At 45.1% G+C, this 19557-nt stretch overlaps 2 protein-coding genes across 6 annotated transcripts in view; both read right to left on the reverse strand.

Moving 5' to 3' along the window:
* Positions 1-387: 387 nt before the first annotated feature.
* Positions 388-6560, reverse strand: mdm2 (MDM2 proto-oncogene). Of its 5 annotated transcripts, XM_070545926.1 has the most exons (14): positions 6423-6560; positions 4487-4521; positions 3930-4024; positions 3760-3828; positions 3613-3687; positions 2943-3076; positions 2811-2860; positions 2563-2630; positions 2176-2257; positions 1910-2097; positions 1656-1787; positions 1422-1490; positions 1180-1342; positions 388-904 (listed from the first exon to the last, which is right to left on the reverse strand). In XM_070545926.1, the coding sequence occupies exons 4-14, from the start codon at positions 3808-3810 to the stop codon at positions 504-506; spliced, it is 1413 nt and encodes a 470-aa protein (XP_070402027.1). In that variant the 5' UTR covers positions 3811-3828; positions 3930-4024; positions 4487-4521; positions 6423-6560; the 3' UTR covers positions 388-503. The 5 variants fall into 5 exon arrangements, with proteins under 5 accessions (XP_070402027.1, XP_070401961.1, XP_070401989.1 ...); XM_070545860.1 differs by lacking the exon at positions 3930-4024; XM_070545888.1 differs by lacking the exon at positions 3930-4024 and having other exon boundaries at positions 3760-3873.
* A 1174-nt stretch (positions 6561-7734) lies between these two features.
* Positions 7735-19557, reverse strand: part of nup107 (nucleoporin 107) — a 32312-nt gene continuing 20489 nt past the window's right edge. Inside the window, exons 15-27 of the mRNA XM_070545842.1 lie at positions 19439-19498; positions 19216-19361; positions 19088-19136; positions 18929-18998; positions 13524-13639; positions 13239-13428; positions 13056-13162; positions 12722-12824; positions 12487-12647; positions 10956-11081; positions 8789-8902; positions 8517-8684; positions 7735-7900 (exon numbers count right to left, since the gene is read on the reverse strand). Of these exons, the coding sequence (XP_070401943.1) occupies positions 7793-7900; positions 8517-8684; positions 8789-8902; positions 10956-11081; positions 12487-12647; positions 12722-12824; positions 13056-13162; positions 13239-13428; positions 13524-13639; positions 18929-18998; positions 19088-19136; positions 19216-19361; positions 19439-19498 (1518 nt within the window). The 3' untranslated portion in view covers positions 7735-7792. The remainder of the gene's footprint in view (positions 7901-8516; positions 8685-8788; positions 8903-10955; positions 11082-12486; positions 12648-12721; positions 12825-13055; positions 13163-13238; positions 13429-13523; positions 13640-18928; positions 18999-19087; positions 19137-19215; positions 19362-19438; positions 19499-19557) is intronic.

The following is a 19557-nucleotide window of genomic DNA, read 5'->3' on the forward strand; positions in this document are numbered from 1 at the left end:
GGTGGATCGGTTCCTGGGTAGATGGGAGTGTGTCAAGCAATACTTCGTAATGTGAGGTATTAGGTTGTTTAGCCTGTTGTCTACTCTGATGTCAATGTGGATTTTGCCATTATGAGAATGAGGGTTGTAAAGGTGAAGGGAAGAAAGGAGGAGAGGGGAAGGGGCAAAAAAAAACCTGAATTTTAGCGATGAAACTAAATAATTTTATTTCTATTCTTTATAGAAGGTCTTCTCTTTTATTTATTTATTTAAAACAAATTAATTAATTAGTTTCTTTTTGCTTTTGTGACTGTTCTGCTCAACGTCAGGGTTTGTTAAACCAAGTTGTACAATGTCAAACTCAAAATAAAAACAAAAAAAAAAGATAAACCAGATACTCCAGCAAACTACTGTGAACAACTAAAGATTTATTAAAGTTAACAACAACCCGAGTCGTGTCTCCTGAACCGGGAGACGAACATTCCCCTTCGGTGAGGTAGGTGACGGCGAGGACACAGAGCTTCTCAGAAGTACGTCATGACGACCGCCTGGATGGGCAGACGGCAGACCGGACACAACTTGTTCCTCCTCTTCAGCTTCCGGGCACACGCGTAGCAGGACATCAGATGTCCCGTCTGTCCGTGGACGATGACGCCGTTCTTCTGTTGGGACTGACAGATGAGACACGGATCCAGACACGAGTCCGGTAGCCGATCTGGGACGGACTTCGGCTGAGAAGACTGAGAAGGAAGAAGCTCCTGGGAGTCGGACGACGAAGGCTGGGAGTCGGATGAGCCCGGTGTCTCCTTGGAGGAGGATGAAGGCTGGGAGAGGAGATCCTGAGACTCCGTCTGGGAGTTTGAAGGACTTTTTAATCCTTTTCCATCTGGAACATCAACTCCTTCATTCTCCTCGATGTCGGAACCTTCAGGACAAAGTTGGTCCGAGGTCAGCTGTTGCTCTAATGAATCTTCAAACCTAACTGTTCTGTGACCAACTACAGATTCTGCTTTAGCAGGTCAGCACCGAGTTTGGCTTTTGTCTGGAATTTAAACTAAAATAAAAATATAAATGTTTCCTTTAGAGAACCAAAAACATCAAATTAATAACGAATCAAGAAAACTCATGTGGAGAATGAGTTACGCTCATTCTTCAGGGGGGGGGGACGTTAGTTTTATTAGTTACATTACAGATGAGTACCTGAAGTTTCTTTGGCTGCTGATTGGGCGCATGACTTTGTGGGCAGGACCTTAGAGTTGACGGACGCCTCTGGGAGCCAATCCTGACGCAGAGTCCAGCAGTGCCGACAGTTTCTGGGTAGAGGAGGATTCAACCCGTCACACTTCAGACACTGCCAGTAGTCCTGGAGAGGAAGAGCAGCCCAGTCAGTGTGTGTGTGTGCGTGCATGCGTGCGTGTGTGCGTGCACGCGCATACACTCACAGCTTCTGTGATCTCAGTATCTTCATCAAAGGAGTCATCCTCTGCCTCGTAGATGGTGAGTTCATACACCTGAAGACACAAATGAACAGGTAAACAAAATGCTCTCACCACACACACACACCACTGAAAACCAGGTTCAGAACTCAAACACTTCCTGCAGCCCTTCACAATAAAAGTAGGAATAGTTATCATGGTTGTCGGTGATGTTTACCAGGACGTTGAGGTTCTGCTCACCTGGTCGTCTGCAGACACAGAAGCATCGTCTTCATCATAATCATCAGAATCTATGGATTCCACCTCAAACTCCACACTGAAGTTGTCGCTGTCAGACTCCAAGGCTGCAACCGTGACCTCTGACCTCTCAGACTAGACACACACATTAGAAACTGTTACGTGTGTGTGTGTGTGTGTGTGTGTGTGTGTGTGTGTGTGTGTGTGTGTGTGAGAGAGAGAGAGAGAGAGAGAGAGAGAGAGCGAGAGAAACTTACCGTGCTGTGAGAGTCAGATGATTGGCAGCTGCGAGTGTCCCGCCCACCCCCCAGTCCACCAATCACACACCACGACAAGCTGTCATCAAAGGTCAGCGAGTAGCTGTCTGACCTCCTCCTCTTCCTGACCTCCTCATCCTCCTCCAACTCTTCCTCCTCCTTACCTTCCTCTCTGCTGTGGGAGGGGCCTGTGGACATAAGGTGGGTGGGGTTTACATCACAGGTGTGGAACTGGGACCAGGTGCAACTCAAGAGGAGAAACTCACCTGGTTCATTGCTCCTGCTGCTGCTCCTCCTGCGCCGCCTCCTCCTGTCTGGAGATGAAGACTGGGCCTCCGTTTCAGCAACCTGAAACACAATCCAGATTAGCTGTAACTCCTGACATCACCTCTGCAGGGCGCCGGTAATGCTTTGGTTCCAGAACCGGTCTGGTCCACGCAGCTGAATCCAAATCAGAGAAGCAGCGAGAGCGGCAGAGCCAACTCTCTGGAGCCGATCTTCCTGTGGGACACTTGTCCTGTTGGCCTTGACCTGCTGCTTTAGGTCCAACATCTGATTTAGTTAAAGTAGTTAAATCTAACTTTTGATGTTTTATTTCTGTCGAGCAGAACCAGAACTTGAGTCTGGGACGTTTATTAGATAATCCGTCTCACCTGTGTCCTTTCTTCTGTCCTCTCGTCCGTCCGGCTGCCGGGTCCTTCACTTGAGTTTGATGTTGAATCTGGAAACAAACATCTGGAAGTTACGAATCAGCAGCCTGAGGGAGATCAGCTGGTTTGTTTCCTCCCCGAGATTAAATCTAATCCTCGGCTTATTAGAGGAGATTATTTATCAGACATCTCTTTTCCCACACACAAACGGTTCTGATCGAACTTTTTCTTTTCGGAGACGGCAGCGGTACCTTGGTTCTTCACGGTCACCAGGTTCTTGGTGATCATCGCAAACAGAACCCTGAAACACACACAGGGTTCGGTTCAACATCAAACCTTTCCATTTTCAAGACGCGTCCGTAGCAGAACCGCCTTCCACTCACCGAGGCTCTTTGATGGAGAAGCTATCGACTCCCAGAACCCGACCCAGAGCATCCTGGGCACAGTGGACCATGTGCTGCTGTTTCTGGTCATACAGCTGCTTCTGGATGATGTACTGGCCCAGGTAGAACATCACCTGGAGGGGTGGGAGCCACCAAAAACTCGTGGGTTAACCAGAATGTTTCAGCGTTGTTGTTATTTAAAGAGCAAGTCACCCCCAAATAAACTTTTTTTTGCTGATAAACTAAATAAGCGAGTGTCTAATCGTGCTGCAGACACGTGTCGTCAATAATTTGGCACTTCAGTGCATCTTAGTTCAAATTTAAATATTCTGCCTAAAACTGGCAGTGTTGTGCCGTTGTCAGGTAAAAACTCTGCACTGTATTTTAATTTAAATCTGCCACCGCTATTGGCTAAGAGGTACGCTGTGATGTAAACTGGTACATTATGATGTCACAATGCTGTCGTGAGCCTGTGTGTGTGTGTATTTGTTAGCAGCTCCGCCTTCTCGGTCTGCCAGGCAACAGCATTTGTTGCATTTTTCAAACATGAAGTGAGAGTGGAGTTGGACTCTGGTAGGGGGTGACTTGCTCTTTAAACAACGCCCTGTACTCTAGAGCTCAGAAAATAAAAGCTGAAGAAATGTGAATGTTGGGTTTGATTCTCTCGCACCTCCTTCATGGTGAAGATCTCTTTAGTGGCGCCGGCGTGTTTCAGTAAGGAGCAGAACTCCGCTGTGGGCCGGACCTGAACACATGGGGAAATGCTAAGTCACTCAGGAATAAACTAAATGAAAACAGCAGCGCGAGCGTTACCCACCAGCTTGCCTTCATTCGTCGTGTCGGTGTTGAGTGTGCCGTCGGCAGACATGATGGAAGATTTCCGTCTCTGCAGGACAAACACGCGCCACTGAGATGTTTTATTCTGCCTCTTCTAAACAAGATAAACCAGATGATGGCTAATCTGGCGATTATTTAAAACAAAAATACCTTTACTGCATTTTTGGTTCTTTCTTAAACACAGATAAGGTTTCGTTTGCGGCTGCAAACTTCCTCAGAGCTGACGCTGATGGTGGCGTCACTTCCTGCTCCGTTTCAGCCGCGAACAAACCAGTCAGCAAGGTAAAGAGGAACCCTTTCAGTGTTTAAGAACTAAAAATGCGTTTAGAAATCAGACACAGTAAGAACGTAACAAAGATGTCTTTAGTTCTGAGTTGATCAATAAAGAACATTTTTTATTTTTCTGGACAAACTGACCAATTAGAGGCTTGTTTACAATCCTACTAGTAGGACACCATATGTTTAAATGATTGGTTTGATCATTGACCCAAAAAAACAGCTTTTTTCAGCATTTCTGAGGCAGATAAAAAAAACTTTAAACAAATCAGATTAAAACCTGCAAATAAGCATGAAATAAAAAAGGGTCTAAGGTGAGTCATTAATTACAACTTTCAGGGTAGAATTTCGGTTTCCAACATCTTTGTGGGGATAAAAGGCATCAAATGAGCGGTGAATGACATTTCAGGTAAAAAAGGTTAAAGTCTTACCTGTATTTACAGCTGGTTCTCCTCAGCAGCTCATCCTGTGCAAATACAAGCAGATAAAGTGCCATCTGAGTGGAAGCAGAGCTCTGCTGCTGCCACTTATATCCTCTCCAGACATGTTGGGACTAGATCAGCCCCAGAAGCCCAGCCCAGACCGGACCAGAACCTATCAGGGCTGACTCAGCAGCACCACAACAACCCACAGGTTGACTGTAACAGCTGATTTAATCATGCTCTGTGTAGACATGCCGGGACTAGTCCAGAGCGAGTCACCCTGCCCTGGTGGCTAACTAACCACACACTGGTAACTATTAACCAGACACTGATGAGCAGAGCCTCTTCACAGGAAGAGGCAGGTGTCGATCTTCGCTTTGGCAGAGCATCAGAACCAATAAGTGGAAAAAGTTTAAAACATGATTTATATTAACTAAATAGTGATCCTGACCCAAACACACCGGGTCCGATGACCTTAGTGGTTATCACACAATCCTTTCATCTTAGTTACCTGGGCTGCCTGATCATTTGGGTAAACACCATTTTCTTTTAAGGTAGCACAAACCAAATGCACATAAAAGCAACGTGACATTTTCTAAACCATTGCCACCGTCTCACATATTACTAATATTAGACTCATTTTACTTAGAAACACATGATCATCCCTAACTCGGCTACACAAACAGCAAATCAGCACATTTATTTAAATTATAAATTCAATGAAATGTCACACTGTTTGATTCAACAATTACTTCATCAGTAATCCGTTAAACCTTAAAATGTTTACATTTCAGGGGTGACAATACACGTAGGAAACAACTAATTTCACCATTTAATCAAAGCACACCAAAAACAGGTGATTTAATCAGGATAAGCTTCATTCGCTTTTCATTATTTCTAGAAAACGATTTTCTAAATATTTTAGTTTTTTTATTTTTGTATGCGTTATAAAAAATGCTTTTACTTTGTTAAATTTAAGCGAAAACTGCTTACTCATCTTCAATGTTGACATAAACAACATTTATTTTCTAGTTTTAAAGTGATTAACCCTTTGATGCATAACAGTGGACGGGTACTCAGAATTGTTATTTGTTTTTGCTATTAAGCACAGCTGTTGAAGACTTTATTGCATTTGAGCCCCTCCATTTGGACTTCAGTAAGGCAAGCAAACGTATTTCATGTTCAGAATGCACGCTGTCCACTGAGGTGAACATGGAATAAATTATTTGTAAATTATTAAATATTACAAAAAATATTTGTTGAAATTTGTTTCATTCACACCTAAAGAAGAATGACAAAAATTGTTTAAAAAATCATGGTTGGTGATTTCATAATTCATGCATCAAAGGGCTCATTTAAAAGTCTGGTCTCTGAGCTAAAACCAAGATGCACAAGCGGCCGGCGCCGCTGCGTGGATGTGTCCGGGCATCTTTAGTGGAACTGGACACACCGAATGCGTTTCCGAACCGCGGCGGGGCTGCTTACGTCACCGTTGGAGATTTGTCTGGACATGTCCGGACCAACCCAGAGAGACTGGGTCAGTCTGAGCAGAACCAACAGAACTGAGAGACCACTTTTATCCTCAGCTTGACTCACACTTACGGAATTTATTACTCATCCACTTTTAGGGGGGAGAAAATAGCATCCAATTTTAAAACCAAACAGTAAAATCCGAAAGTCCAGTTTACTAAACATGACAACTTAAGTTATTTTACACAGCTGTCCAAGTTATGTCAAATATGCACGTATGCTGCCTTATTATTTTAGACATGACGCAGAAAAGTAGACAAGTCAAGCTTTAAAGGAAGAAAGCGGCGACATCCGCCACTCAACGAGTCCTCCATCAGGAAACATCGAGGCTTTGCGGCCTGCTGCTGCTAGCACTAACTTTTCTTTTCCAGTTCGTGAACTTAGCGGTAGTTGAGCGTAAACAGCGCGTACTCACCTCTGTTAGCGTGTTATATTCTATCCCAAACTCACGTTTATTCACCAACTGCCCGTACCGCAGCCGCAACAAAACTCCGCTTCGGTTTGTTAACAGCTGAGCGTTAGAACCTGAACGAGTTAACGCTCGCGAGGGCCGGAAGTTGGTTTAAATAACGTAAAGCGCAAAAAAATTCACGCGAAAACAACAATTTTGAAAGTAAGGCTAAAGATGTTTCAGGATCATTCGTTAGTTATTATTTTTAAAATGTATTTCCAAGCAAACAATAATGTTTTTGATGGAAGTTTAAAATAAAAAAAAATCTTTGAAGTTCCTCCTCAGCACCAGAATCATACATCATCCCACAAAGAGCGATTTCAAGAGAAAATCGATTATTTTGAGACATGCCCTTCATAAAATCTACTTTTTGAGTTTAGATTACAAAAATCTAATTATCATACAACAAATAAAGCTAGAATCTTAAGATTTCTATTCTTAAACCGAATATAGATATAAAAATATCTGTTTTTACACGATTTTACAATTTAATTTATTAAAAATGTATAAGTTTTTCCTAAAACATATTACTCTATATAAATGACTGAAATCAATACATTTAACTTATCCACATACTCTGCAATAAATTACACTCCATTTCTAATTGGTACCAAGGAAATAAATATTGCTTTTGTCAGCAGGTTGTTGCCGGACATTGTGCTTTTGTTGTAACATGTCACTATTTTCCACTGTTCTGCTTCGCTGGACTGGATTACTCTTAGAGATGAGATTTGATTTTTGTTTCACCAGGTTTAAAAAAAACAGAATACTGAAAATAAATGTAAACAGGATCTCACACAGCTTGAAGAAGTTTTAAAAAGTATGTGATTGCTGTTTTATGATCAGGAAAATTGGACGTTCATTTGTTTTCAACCTTTTGAGTCTAGTTTCATCTAGTTTCCCATTACCAGTAAGTTGACACCAGTTAAAGGAAATACCAGCCGTCATCACTGCAGCCATCAAGCGTTCAGCCTTTAGCACTGGAGAATGTTTCCAGTGATTTAAGGTTTTTAGAAAAAGCTGGATTTAACAGTCTTTCATTGCATTTAAAGCTGCATATTATTTCCATAAGTATAGCACACTTTTTTTTAGATTTATAATTATAGTCATTCAGTTGTCAAATTTTCTGATGCGTTATGTTAAAAATCAGATGTTGGCAGCGTGTTTTTCCCTAAATTTACTTATGCAGCGGACATTCTGCACATACTTGAGAGAAGGCTGTTTAATATGAGTATTGAACTAAAACCTGAAACCTTCAGGTAAAAACACACCAGCATGAGATCCATACATTTTATTAGCAAAAACAAACTTCCTTGTCTGTGTGTGTATTGTGATTATGGCTGCAGCTCGTAGCCCAGCGGGTCGAGTCCTTGGTCCAGCAGAGCGAGCGACGAGTCCCGCAGCTTCTGAAGAAACCTCCTCAGCTCTTCTTTAGAGAAAACCTGCAAACAGCAAACATGTTTCTGTGCAAATTTGTTTAAATTTAATATGAAGTTCATTCCCTTTAAAAAAAACATTTTTATATCCTCCAAGAAGAAAAAACACTAGGGCCCAATCTCAATACTCGCACTTGCACCCTTGCGCTCTTGTGGGGGTGCGAGTGCGTAGGGTGTCCTCATTCTCAAGTGCAGGAGTTGACCACGCCCTCATTGCACCCTTAACCTGCCCTTCACCCATGTCTGCAGCGATGCGGGCCTCGGGCAAGGGTATTACCCACAAGTCATTGCTGCGGGAGAAAAGGCTCAAGTTCCTTTTCTGAAAACAAGTATTTTCTAATGAAATTAGTTCATTTTACGAGGATTAGTTGATGTTCTAAAACTTTTAGACAAAGCAGCAATAAATATAAATTTATTTCAAATAACTGTTTGGCTGTTTAAGTTGTTAAGGTTTTTGAAAAAAGTATCACAGCGACAGCATCCCGGCTTGCGTTGCCTCAACTCTGCAACTATTTGCACACTTGTGTACTACACACTCGAAGCCTTACAGCAGGGCGCAGCGCGAGCATCGAGATTGGGCCAAAGTCACATTCATTTTTTGACCCGTTTTGTGTCCAGTTACCTGGTAGAGGCGGTGCTGGTCAGATGAGATTATGTCCGCCATGCGCAGCGCCTCCTTGTGTCTGGAGGAACTCTGCAGCACGCTTAGCAACAAGAAGGTGAGACGAGGAAGACAGAGAGAGCGTAACGCTGCCATCTGGTGGCTGCGCTCTGCGTTCGGATCAGACTCCTGCAAACAAAAACCAACAGGTGCTGAGGTTTAATAAGTGTTTTTATTAACATAACTTCAATCCATCCCTTCATGTGTTATTTATTTTTAAACATTTCCGTTACCTGTCTGGTGTCGACCATCCAGCCTCCGTCCACAAACAGCAGCACGTTGTAGATCCTCTCCTTCACATCTTCAGTAAGAACGTCCAGACGACATGACCAGGTGGTCAGAGCGGCCTGAGACACCAAACACACAGCAACACGTTACCAAAGCAGTCTAAAAGGCTTAAACACAATGGGCCCGGTGCTGAAGAGAAGCCTTTGATTAAGCATGTTGACAATATAATCTATTGAATCTTGAATTGTAAATCATTATTAATGCTCTAAAATATCGTCGAGACACACAAACTAAATTGTTTTAAAGCTGCACAGCAGCATAAAAGGTCATTTTGGCCAGAAACCACCAGAAGAGACTTCAGCTAACTACAGACAGAATTTGATCCCTTCGTAGGCTTGCAGAACCTTCCAGAATGTTCCAGCGTAGCGGAGAGGTGCCGGTGCTACCAGCAGAGGGAATGATAACAATGCTAACGGTAAACTAATAAAACTATTGATCTATTTATCTGTTTATACCCTTTAGGTTGTTTGGATCATAACGTTGCGACGGGACTCATGAGTAGACAAAAAAACAGATGGACCTCAATGTAAACAGTAATTATAATAAACTACTTATATGAGCTTTGGTTGATTTGAGGAATGCATGTTTGAGACTCTTATTGTGAAGGACTGAAGGAAGTTATTGAATTCTGCCCTGGACACAGATGCAGTATTAGCCTAAACACTGAACCTAATAAAACTAATTTTTTTGCATTTATTCAGCAAAAACACCCAGAAGCTTTAGTTACAGGTGCAGCTGGGTTCTGGAGAACAACAGGATTCACTTCCTGGAGCTTACAGGTGAAACTAACCATTTATGTCAGTAACGCAGCTCAGACTGAGAGACCATCTAAAGGCTCAGGAACCCTCTGCAGCTGTTCTGGCTTCATCAGCTGATCAGAGTCTTCCCCGAGTCTAGAATATTGAGCCTTTTCACAACAGTCTGACTGCCGGAGGTTTTGAACGTGTGGGTTTCATCAGCTGTAAGCCACAGTCATAACATCTGGATTTGCCTGGAATGAGTCGGTCTCTGATTCGTTTCACCTTTTAGACTGAATTAGTGACATCAGTGAACTTTTGTACCAGATTGTAATTTTTCCCGTTTCACCTGTACTTTTTGCATCCTTCAACTTGAATCTACACATTTACTTCTGGTTCTGTCCAACAGATTCAGTTCTTATGGAACCTTTACGCCGCAGGTGGCCAGCTTCACGCCCAGAACACACCCGCTGCTCCTCTGTTCACATCAGGCGATAATTTCCGGCGAGCACTTCTGCTCACGCCTACTGTTTTCCAATCCCCCCCGAACCCCATTCCCGTGCATGCATGCGTGCGTGTGTGTGTGTGTGTAACCAGCTGGCCCTGCTTGTTATCAGAAACTGCGCTGGTCCTGCTGCTGTTTTGCAGACCAGTTCTTTTCTAAATGGGTAAGTGTGTGTGGAAGTGTACAATACTGTTGTAGTTACCTTTGAATTAAACATATTTGTTTCTATTCAAGTTTATTAAATCCGTCTTTTGCTGTAAAAACTGCATTTAAAATTATGGAAACACTGTTTCTCTGCAGACGTGTGTGTGTGTGTGTGTGTGTGTGTGTTTGTTCATTTTCATCTCTCTAGTCTGTTTAGAAACACAAAAATGATTACATTTATCAATCGCGGTGTTTTATTTAGAAAATTTTCTTTATTTTGTTAAATCTACCGGCCTGCCTCCTGTTTTAGTTCGACTTCCTGCCAAAATGGACGCGGCTCACGAAAAAATGAGAGCTCATGCGGAAACGGCCGTTGCTCGTCGTGCACAGCGCTTCGCGGCGTCGTGCTTCCGCGTCTGGTGTGTTCCGGGTGTCGGTCCTCTGGGACGACTGTCCTGCATGTTTTACATGTTTCCTGTTGAATAAAATGGTTGAATCACCTCCTCACCGCCGTGGGACGATGTGCAGAATCCTGTTATAATCACTTCTTCATTTGAAGGGGACATTTAACGCAATCTCACATTTTGCACCCTTTGGTGACGTCTTGCGTGTCTCTGCTGCCTCTATAAACTCTAAACATGAAAAACTGCTGCTGGAGAAGCAGCAGCTCAAGGAAAATATAAACGACAGGGGCTGGATTATATTTAATCTCTGTAGCTGGTGTACCTGGTAATCCTTCTCTTTCATCTCGTTGGCCACCCTCTCGGTGAACTTGGCCTCGGGCGCAGGTGCTGGTTTTTTTGGTGCTGAACTGCTGTGACTGAACCAGTCGGTAAAGGCCTCGTGAGCTTCCTGTTGGACCAACGACACACAATCACATCAGTGTACCGCTGTCATCCACCTAAAGAGACACATTCAACAGCTGTGAAAGTCAGAACTACTAAACCTGCATCGTTGCTAGGAGACATCCATAATCTGGCTTTTGCGATGAGATTCAAACTAAAAGCTGGTGTTGAGAAATAACGGTGTTTTGTCTGTTTGGTCAAATATTGTGAATGACGCTCAGTTTTTAGCTCAGTGTCTTTTATAGAATAGACGCTCAAAATCGTGATTTAATTCACCCTTAAAAGGCATCCCTATATTATTATTATTAATATTATTATTTTACCGTCATCGTTTAAATTTCGTGGCACAGGAGTGCTCGCTCCGTAATCGGAAGGTTGCAGGTTCTAGCCCTGCTCAGTCTGCTGTTGTGTCCTTGGGCAAGACACTTAACCGCCCTCGCCTGCTGGTGGTGGTCGGAGGGACCGGTGGCGCCAGTGCTCGGCAGCCTTGCCTCTGTCAGGGCGCCCCAGGGCAGCTGTGGCTACATCGTAGCTCATCCCCACCAGTGTGTGAATGTGTGTGTGTGTTGTAAAGCACCTTGGGGGGTTCCAGGACGCTAGAAGGCGCTATATCAAATACAGACCATTTACCATTTCAATTCTGCTCATCCAGCTACAAAACCTTTCCTGAACCCTCATCCTCCTCCACGTGAAAGGTGGCTGAAAGTGATGCCAACGCTAGATGACCTCCTCTCTGTTTAACTCGTTCACTGCCACTGACGACTTAAGTCGTCATCTGCATGTTTTTACTGTGTGGGCGTCGGACGAGCCCCCGCAACGTGAGAACAAACATCTCAGCTCTGAAGTCGATCTTCATCCGCGTACGTCACACGTCACGTGATCAGGAAGCAGAACATCCATGTGTTAGGAGATCGTTTTGGAACGCTGCTGTAAAAAAAGTGAGGCGCGAACCGGAAAAGCTTCTGCCGATCACAATTCAACAACGGATTATGAAAGAACGGATAACGCTCGAAACGCGCGGTTTCTTCCTGATGTAAGAGGTGAGTCTCCGCTTTGTTTTGGTTGTTTTGGCGTCGACATCATCCTAGCGCGCAACGTTCTGTGACTCTAAAAAAAACAGTAAAAACGCTGGAAGCGAATGAGTTTAATGATAAATGACCTTGGCGTGTGTAGCGCCTTTCAGAGTCAGAGGACCCCAAAGCGCTTTACACTACAGCGCATCATTAATCCATTCACACATCTACACGGAGGCTGTGAAGAGCTACACACACGTGTGCTCCATTTTAAGGCCTACCTTTCCCTTCCTCAGTTGCTGAACACAACTTGCGATAACTTTGAGTTTGACTACAAACTAAAGTATTTTGCAGAAAGACAAACTAACGCATGCTTAAACAGGCAAGAAGGTAACAGACCAGGTAGGCTCTGATGCACAGGTGTTCTCTGATGGCGTTCTCATCCTCAGCAGGAAGAGGACCGGTCTGACCAACACTCGTCCACTGAGAGTATATCTTCCTCATTGAGTCTTCAGGAACTTTAGAGAAAACAGCTTTGGCTGCGTCGTGCTTCTGCAGCGCTGAGAGACAAAGAGTCGTCGGTGAAATCCTCGCTGGAGCAAAACGACTAAAACACTCGTAACAGCAAAAATACCGAGGAATCTTCTCATGATGGCGTTGGACTGCTTCAGAGCCTCGGCTCGATGGGCGGGGTCAAACAGCAGCCAATCAATCACATTGATTTTCCTCTGGTCCTCCTGTCAGAGAATGGCGGCACTCAATCAAAAGTACCCAGTGAGATGAGGTGACCATTAAATCACAGAATACGAAATGTCACATCACCCTACAACAACCAGTCCATGAGGCCATAAAAGATGACATTACAGTCTGAAGTATGAAAACTAAAGTCCCTGAAAAGGTGCAATCTGAATGAAGATGGGGGCCTATTTTCCCACTACATAAAGGAAAATGGAGGATTTGTTTTTCACTTTGGTCGTTGCCGTCTCGATGGTCTGACTGTGATGTGTAAAATCAGTGTCGTCTCTCTCCAACACGGTCTCCACCACCAGCTTCGTTATCGCTGAAACATCCAGACCTACGGAAACACAAACATCTCAGTACGGATGTCGTTAAGGCTGTCTGGTTTCTGCGTTCAACACGTCCCGTCTCACCTGCTTCCACAGCGAGCTGCAGGCATCGGGGGCGGAGCTCTGGCTGGGTGATCGTCTCCAAGAAGACTGCGTACTGAGCGGTGGCCAGATCAACAGGAAGTTGTCCTACGTAACTCGCCACGAGGTCGGTCTGCTCGTCCCGGATCAGAAGTGAGATGTACGCTTTCAGCACATCGACGCACACTTCCTCCTGAAACGAGTCGTCAACGCGATCAATCAACTTTACGTAGTTCGAGTTGGTTAGAGGTCGTTTGTGGGACAAAGATACACTCTGGTCAACCTTACCTTCAAAGACAACCCCAGAGAGCGAAAGAACAGCACCAGGTGGGTCATAAAACGCAGCAGGTGGAATGGGAGGGGCTTAGAGGATGCTAGCCAATCAGAGAACTCCTCCATTAGACCTGATTGCGAAACATAGGTGGTTTGTCTCTCGTTTGAACCTAAAACTTTAAAGTTTAAACAGTAAGAGCCTAAAAAGGAAACGAGGCTTCAGAATAAAGATGTCTGGATATTATTATTTACATAAATCACAACATACACACACGTTAGCGTCAACGCTCTCTGCTGGCTCCAGCTGCCTGATGTTTAACCCTCTCATGACCATAATTATAACAGGGCCGCCTGGTATTTTTTTAATCTTATGGCTGTAAAATTGTAATAAAAAGTGCAAAGTGTGTGTAACTGTTCTCCTTTTTTCAGAACAACCTCAGCTTTCAGTGTATGGTTTGTATTTAGAATTTATTTCTATTAAAGCCTTTAAAAAATCAGCTTAAAAGTGAAAAAAGCAAAAAACGGATTTGAATTTTTTACATTTATTACTGAACAGGAACTTCAAAATGACTGGGCAAACAATATGGAATGAACAATTTAAACTTTGAACTGAAATGCATCTATTCTTAAAAAAAGTTTGAACCTTTGTATCTTTTTTAGCGGTTTTAAGACCATTTATTTTGTAAACTTTCAGACGTTTTTATTTGATGTGGTAGACCTTGAAGCAGTTTCTCTCCAGCTGCAGGCAGAGTCCTGCACACCTCACACCGCCATGGGATGCTTCTCTTGCACACCGTGCACTGCTATACCAAAAACTTTTGTTTTAGCAAAAATAATTTATTGTAAAAAGATAAATAATGCTGGAGTGAAGCTGAATTTTACAATTAGCAAATAATTGAGGGTTGTTCAAATAAAAAAAATAAAAAAAAGACTGAACAAACATTCATACTCTGGTTCACTGGAGATCTGTCCTTTCGTGGTCACCGTCTTCAGATAAAAGCCTTCTGGGACACTTAATAGATTGTGTTGATTTTCTTTAAGGCATTTCCATAATTTCATGCTGGCTTTTGATGCTAATTAGCTTCCCCGTTCCGTTATCCGCTTTCACCGCGGCGCGGCGCTCAGTTTCAATCAGGCTGTACAGCAGGATTTCTCCTGGTAGCGATATTTTCCCTAACTCTGATTGCTTCATGCTATAGATTGTTGGAAAGCTGCTTTTATGTACTTTTAGGAACTGTTGGAATTTTTTTGAATCTGATCAGCCATTCAAAAGTGATAAAACGGAGCATTTTGGATGACAAACTCGGCACGTCTCTGAATCTGTGTTGTGATTCGTTGCGCTCAAGACAGGTAATCCCGGGGGCTACCGTAATGTACTGTATATGCACAGAAAGCCCCATTTTTAATCTTTTCAGCACTTTTGGAATTTTACAGATATCTTGAACGGTTCAGGAATTATGGTAACGAGAAGTGCGCATGTCCAATCCCGTCAGCGGCGACAGGTTAGGGTTAAACCAGTTTTAGTTATATAGTTCAGTTCAGTCCTTTACAAAGGTTAGACGACACAAGAAAAACAAATCCTTTGAATTTAGCTTCACATCAGAGCTATCAACACCAAGTTTAAAGCAGCCTCAGACAACAGAGCAGAAACGAACCCTCGGAGCTCATTTAGCGCTCTCTAGAATCGGCTTCATAATGATGAGATGAACAGAAGGTTCATCTGAACTCATGCCTGATTCTCACATTACCGTTTATTCATGACAAACAGCCTGCCCCCCCAATTCCATTTGCACCTTAAACACTTCCACCAAGACATTCCACGCAAACACACACTTAGGGCCTTGAGAGTGAGCACACTCGACAGCATTTGGCAAGGGGATCTTTCAGCCTCCTCCCGAGTGCCGGTGCCCACTTCCAATTTTAAACTGCACTTAGACACCGAGGGCTGTGGGGGGAAGAGGGGTGGTGTGGTGGCATCAGCTGGCGTGGGCCAGACGATGCCTGCACTGCCCGCTCACCACAGCCATGGAATACACCTCATTAACACGCACCAACACTATATTGGAGCAGGCGGAGGGAGACTAGGGGTCTTAGCACACCTCTGTTGTCACTTGGCTTCCTGAGGCTGGAGGCTTGAAGGGGGATCTGGCCATCTAAGGGGGATCTGGCCATCTGCTAGGGTCTGGAGTGGTGGGTCGCTTTGTTCAACGTTGGGCGGGGAAGCCTGCTCATCAGCACCCCAGCAGAAAGGGTCGAACTCTGGGAATCGGTGATGGTTGTACCCAATGTGCAGCAGTACCGGGACCAGAGTGAATAGGGTGTGTATGGGGAGCATGAGTGGGTGTCCAGTGTGCATTTTTGTGAGTCTTGTATGTGTGTGTGAGAGCATGAGGGAGGGAGTGTGACTGTGTCTGTGTATGGCTGTATATGTCAGGTGGGGTCTTGGACTCCTCCCCTCTCCTGGGACTTCTTGTGCTGCTACACATCTTCGCCTACCCTCCTCCTGCGGCACTTGGTGTGTAGTGTGGTGCTTCGGTCTGCCTGAGTGTCCGCGGCTCCCGGGTCAGAGGGGTTTAAGATTTTTGGCATCTGCCTGATTGATCCGGTGGTTGCCTGGTGGGATCCGGGTCCCGGGCTCAGCCGGCTTGGGGGTGGGAGGCTGCGGGGCGGGCCTGTGGGCTTGCCGCTGATGTCTCCCAGGACTTTGCCGGCTGCTGGTTGTGGCCCCCAGGGCGATCCTCTGCGCCTCTTGAGGGGGTAGGGGCTTTTCTGGTCACTGTCTCCCTGGGGTCCCTGTGCTCTGGGGCAGCTCCTGGATTTCTGAGACTTGGAGCTCCCCCTGTCTCCTACACATCTTTAGGGGGCAGATCTGTGGCCCCTCACACTCTCTATTGGACGCTCCTATAGAGAAACCTTACAAAAACAAGCGTGTGTACACACACAGGTGCTTACTAGGTGCTCTCATAAGTATGGACTTGGGCACGTTCAACACAGGTCTTAAGGCTGTGGTTGCCACTAAATGCACTGTGACTTATTATCGTGATTGTTCAGTAAAATAATGTTGATTTTATATTTCCCTTTTTTCTCTTTCTGCAGGTCTAGAAGCAGACTCTTGTTCATCATTGATTGCTTATTTTTGTGGAAAAACTGTAAACACCATTTATAAAATAGAGAATCTGCCTGTTAAAATTTTTGTTTTCCATCCATTCCTGAACACAGTTTTATCCCTTTTGTAACAAAGCTAAAACTAAAGCAGCTTCCTTTGGCTCTCAAGGAGAAAATCAGATTGAAACACTAAACTTAAAAAAATATATATTAAAAAAAAACAACTAAACTCCATCCATCCATTTTCAGCCGCTTATCCGGAGTCGGGTCGCGGGGGCAGCAGCCTAAGCCGAGAGGCCCAGACTTCCCTCTCAGCAGCTACTGAGTTATTGACTTTTGTCTTTAAAGCACTCGATGACCTGGCATCTCCCCATCTCTCTGACCTGCTTACTTTTTAAATCTCGTTTAAAGACCCACTTCTACGATTTGGCTTTTAGACCGTGACTCGTTTTAGTGTTTTATTGTGTTCTTAGTATTCCTCATTTTTTATTTGCTTTTACTGATCGGTATTTTTATCTTCTGTTTTTGTTGCTTTGATTGGTCGTGATTTGGTCCAGCCTGTGCAGCACTTTGGGCAGCTCCCATGCTGCGTTTTAAATGTGCTGTATAAGTAAACTATGGCATGGTATGGCATGGGAACCCTAAGGCGTTCCCTGGCCAGTCGAGAGACAAAGTCCCCCCAGCGTGTCCTGGGTCTACCTTTAGGTCTCCTCCCGGTTGGACGTGCCCGGAAAACCTCACCAGGGAGGCGTCCAGGAGGCATCCTGATCAGATGCCCAAGCCACTTCAGCTGGCTCCTCTCGATGTGGAGGAGCAGCGGGTCTACTTCAAGCCCCTCCCGGATGACTGAGCTTCTCACCCTATCTCTAAGGGAGAGCCCAGCCACCCTGCGGAGAAAACTCATTTCGGACGCTTGTATCCGTGCTCTCATTCTTTAGGTTACTACCCAAAGCTCGTGACCATAGGTCAGGGTAGGAATGCAGATCGACCTGTAAATCAAGAGCTTTGAATCTCCTCTCAAAGCTATACGGAAGTCTTGCTACATGGGCTCACCAAACTCCTCCCACACATGTGTTTTTGCCTCTGTGATCATCCGACCTGCATTCCGTTTGGACTGCCGGTACCAGTATGTAATTATGTCGGTGGAAAAATGGCTTTTTCACATAATTAGTGCTAAAACCAATAAAAGACACCCGTGACCGATGGAAATCTGACTTAATATCACGGCTGATCTGTGTTAATGGAGGATTTAGCAGAGCGTGCTCTCTGAAGGGAACGCCATCTCCATGAGCGCTCTGATCTCAAAACAAATCCTGCTGCTATGCTGTGGTTTGGGACCCTTTGTGGCGCGACAGACAAACCGCATTAATCCGATTCCAGTCCATTTCTGTATGTAAATTACTGAGAACGGACACGAGCACCTGGGTACGCACAGGTTGGGATTTACCATCAGACGTGCGTACGAGAGGCCACCGCACACACACATTCTAAATTTCAGTCGTAAGAGGGAATAGAGGACCCTTTCTACGAACGGTCGACAAATGAGGGCCCAGGTCTCACTGTCGTTGTCCGCATGAGCGTTAAAGTCCTGCAGCGGAACGAGGGAGTCACTTGAAGGAGCGCTTTCCAGCACCCCCTCCAAGGTCTCCAAAAAGGGTGGGTAGTCTGAGCTGCAGTTTGGTGCAGAAGCACAGACCACAGTCAGAACCCGTCCCCCCACACGGAGGCGGAGGGAGGCTACCCTCTCGTTCACTGGGGTAAACCCCAACGTACAGGCACCAAGATGGGGGGCAACTAGTATGCCCACCCCTGCTCGGCGCCTCTCAGTGGGAGCAACTCCAGAGTGGTAGAAAGTCCAACCCCTCTCAAGGAAACTGGTTCTGGAGCCAGAGCCATGCGTCGAGGTGAGTCCGACTATATCTAGTCAGAACATCTCAACCCCACCCACCAACTCCGGCTCCTTCCCCACCAGAGAGGTGACATTCCACATACTGAGAGCCAGCTTTTGTAGCCGAGGATCAGACCTCCAAGGTCCCTGCATACAGCTACCACCCGGCCCCTTCCACATGTGGTGAACTCATGGAAAGGGGGACCTACGTTTCCTCTTTGGGCTGTGCCCGGCCGGGCTCCACGAGTAAAAGCCCGGCCACCAGGCGCTCGCCATCGTGCCCCACCTCCAGGCCTGGCTCCAGAGGGGAGCCCCGGTGACCCGGGTCCGGGCGAGGGAACACGCTGGCCCGTGCCCATCAGCAGCTTTTTGATCCCTTTCAGCCTCCATAAGAAAAAAACAACAACAAAGATTTGGGTTGTTTTACCGTCAAGATCTCCCAGGATGACAAACTTCTGGATGATGTGATGATGTTCTTTACTTTCATCCAGAACTCTCTGAACATAAACACAGAAAGAGCTTCAGGATGAGGCGCTGTCAGACATTTCTCATTTTAATCCACACAATCGGTCGGCGAGAGCGTCACCTTTGATTCTGACGCTTGGAGATCCTCAAAAACCTTTTCCATGGTCCAACTGTGAAGAAAACCCCAGACAGTACAGTCGTCAGAAACTTTATTTTGGAATATTTTCTTCCAGTTAATGTGTTTCCTACTTGGCCTCCAGATATTCTCGGGGTAGCGACTCTACTTCCTGATGGGCCATGCCCGACGACATAAGCTCTTTCTCTACCAGCGAGTCGACCATCACTCTGAAGTAGGCCCACACACAGTCCTCCCATGACTCACACACTGAAAGGAGCTGAACAAAAACCACCAGTCACCTCCACAGGTCAACGCATCAATCTGATCACTCCTCTACTTTGTAAATGGAATTACTGGTTTGAGGTTTCCGCTCAGGCCGGCGTAGATCGCCTTCTCATATCGGTTTAACTGGTCCTGAAACATACAGGCGTTTCGGTTCATACCGTTGTTTTTTCTCAGTTTCAGCTGAACTT

The sequence above is a fragment of the Nothobranchius furzeri genome, chromosome 1 (genome assembly GCF_043380555.1).
Source record: "Nothobranchius furzeri strain GRZ-AD chromosome 1, NfurGRZ-RIMD1, whole genome shotgun sequence".
In the NCBI taxonomy this organism is placed as follows: domain Eukaryota; kingdom Metazoa; phylum Chordata; class Actinopteri; order Cyprinodontiformes; family Nothobranchiidae; genus Nothobranchius; species Nothobranchius furzeri.

Bases quoted from the DNA above. Each gene is read 5' to 3' on its own strand.
- mdm2 (XM_070545860.1), bottom strand. From the start codon at position 3,810: ATGTCTGCCGACGGCACACTCAACACCGACACGACGAATGAAGGCAAG. The intron at 3,077-3,612 runs GTGCGAGAGAAT...CCACCCCTCCAG, and splicing joins AGATCTTCACCATGAAGGAG to GTGATGTTCTACCTGGGCCA. The intron at 905-1,179 runs GTACTCATCTGT...TTTGTCCTGAAG, and splicing joins AGCAGCCAAAGAAACTTCAG to GTTCCGACATCGAGGAGAAT.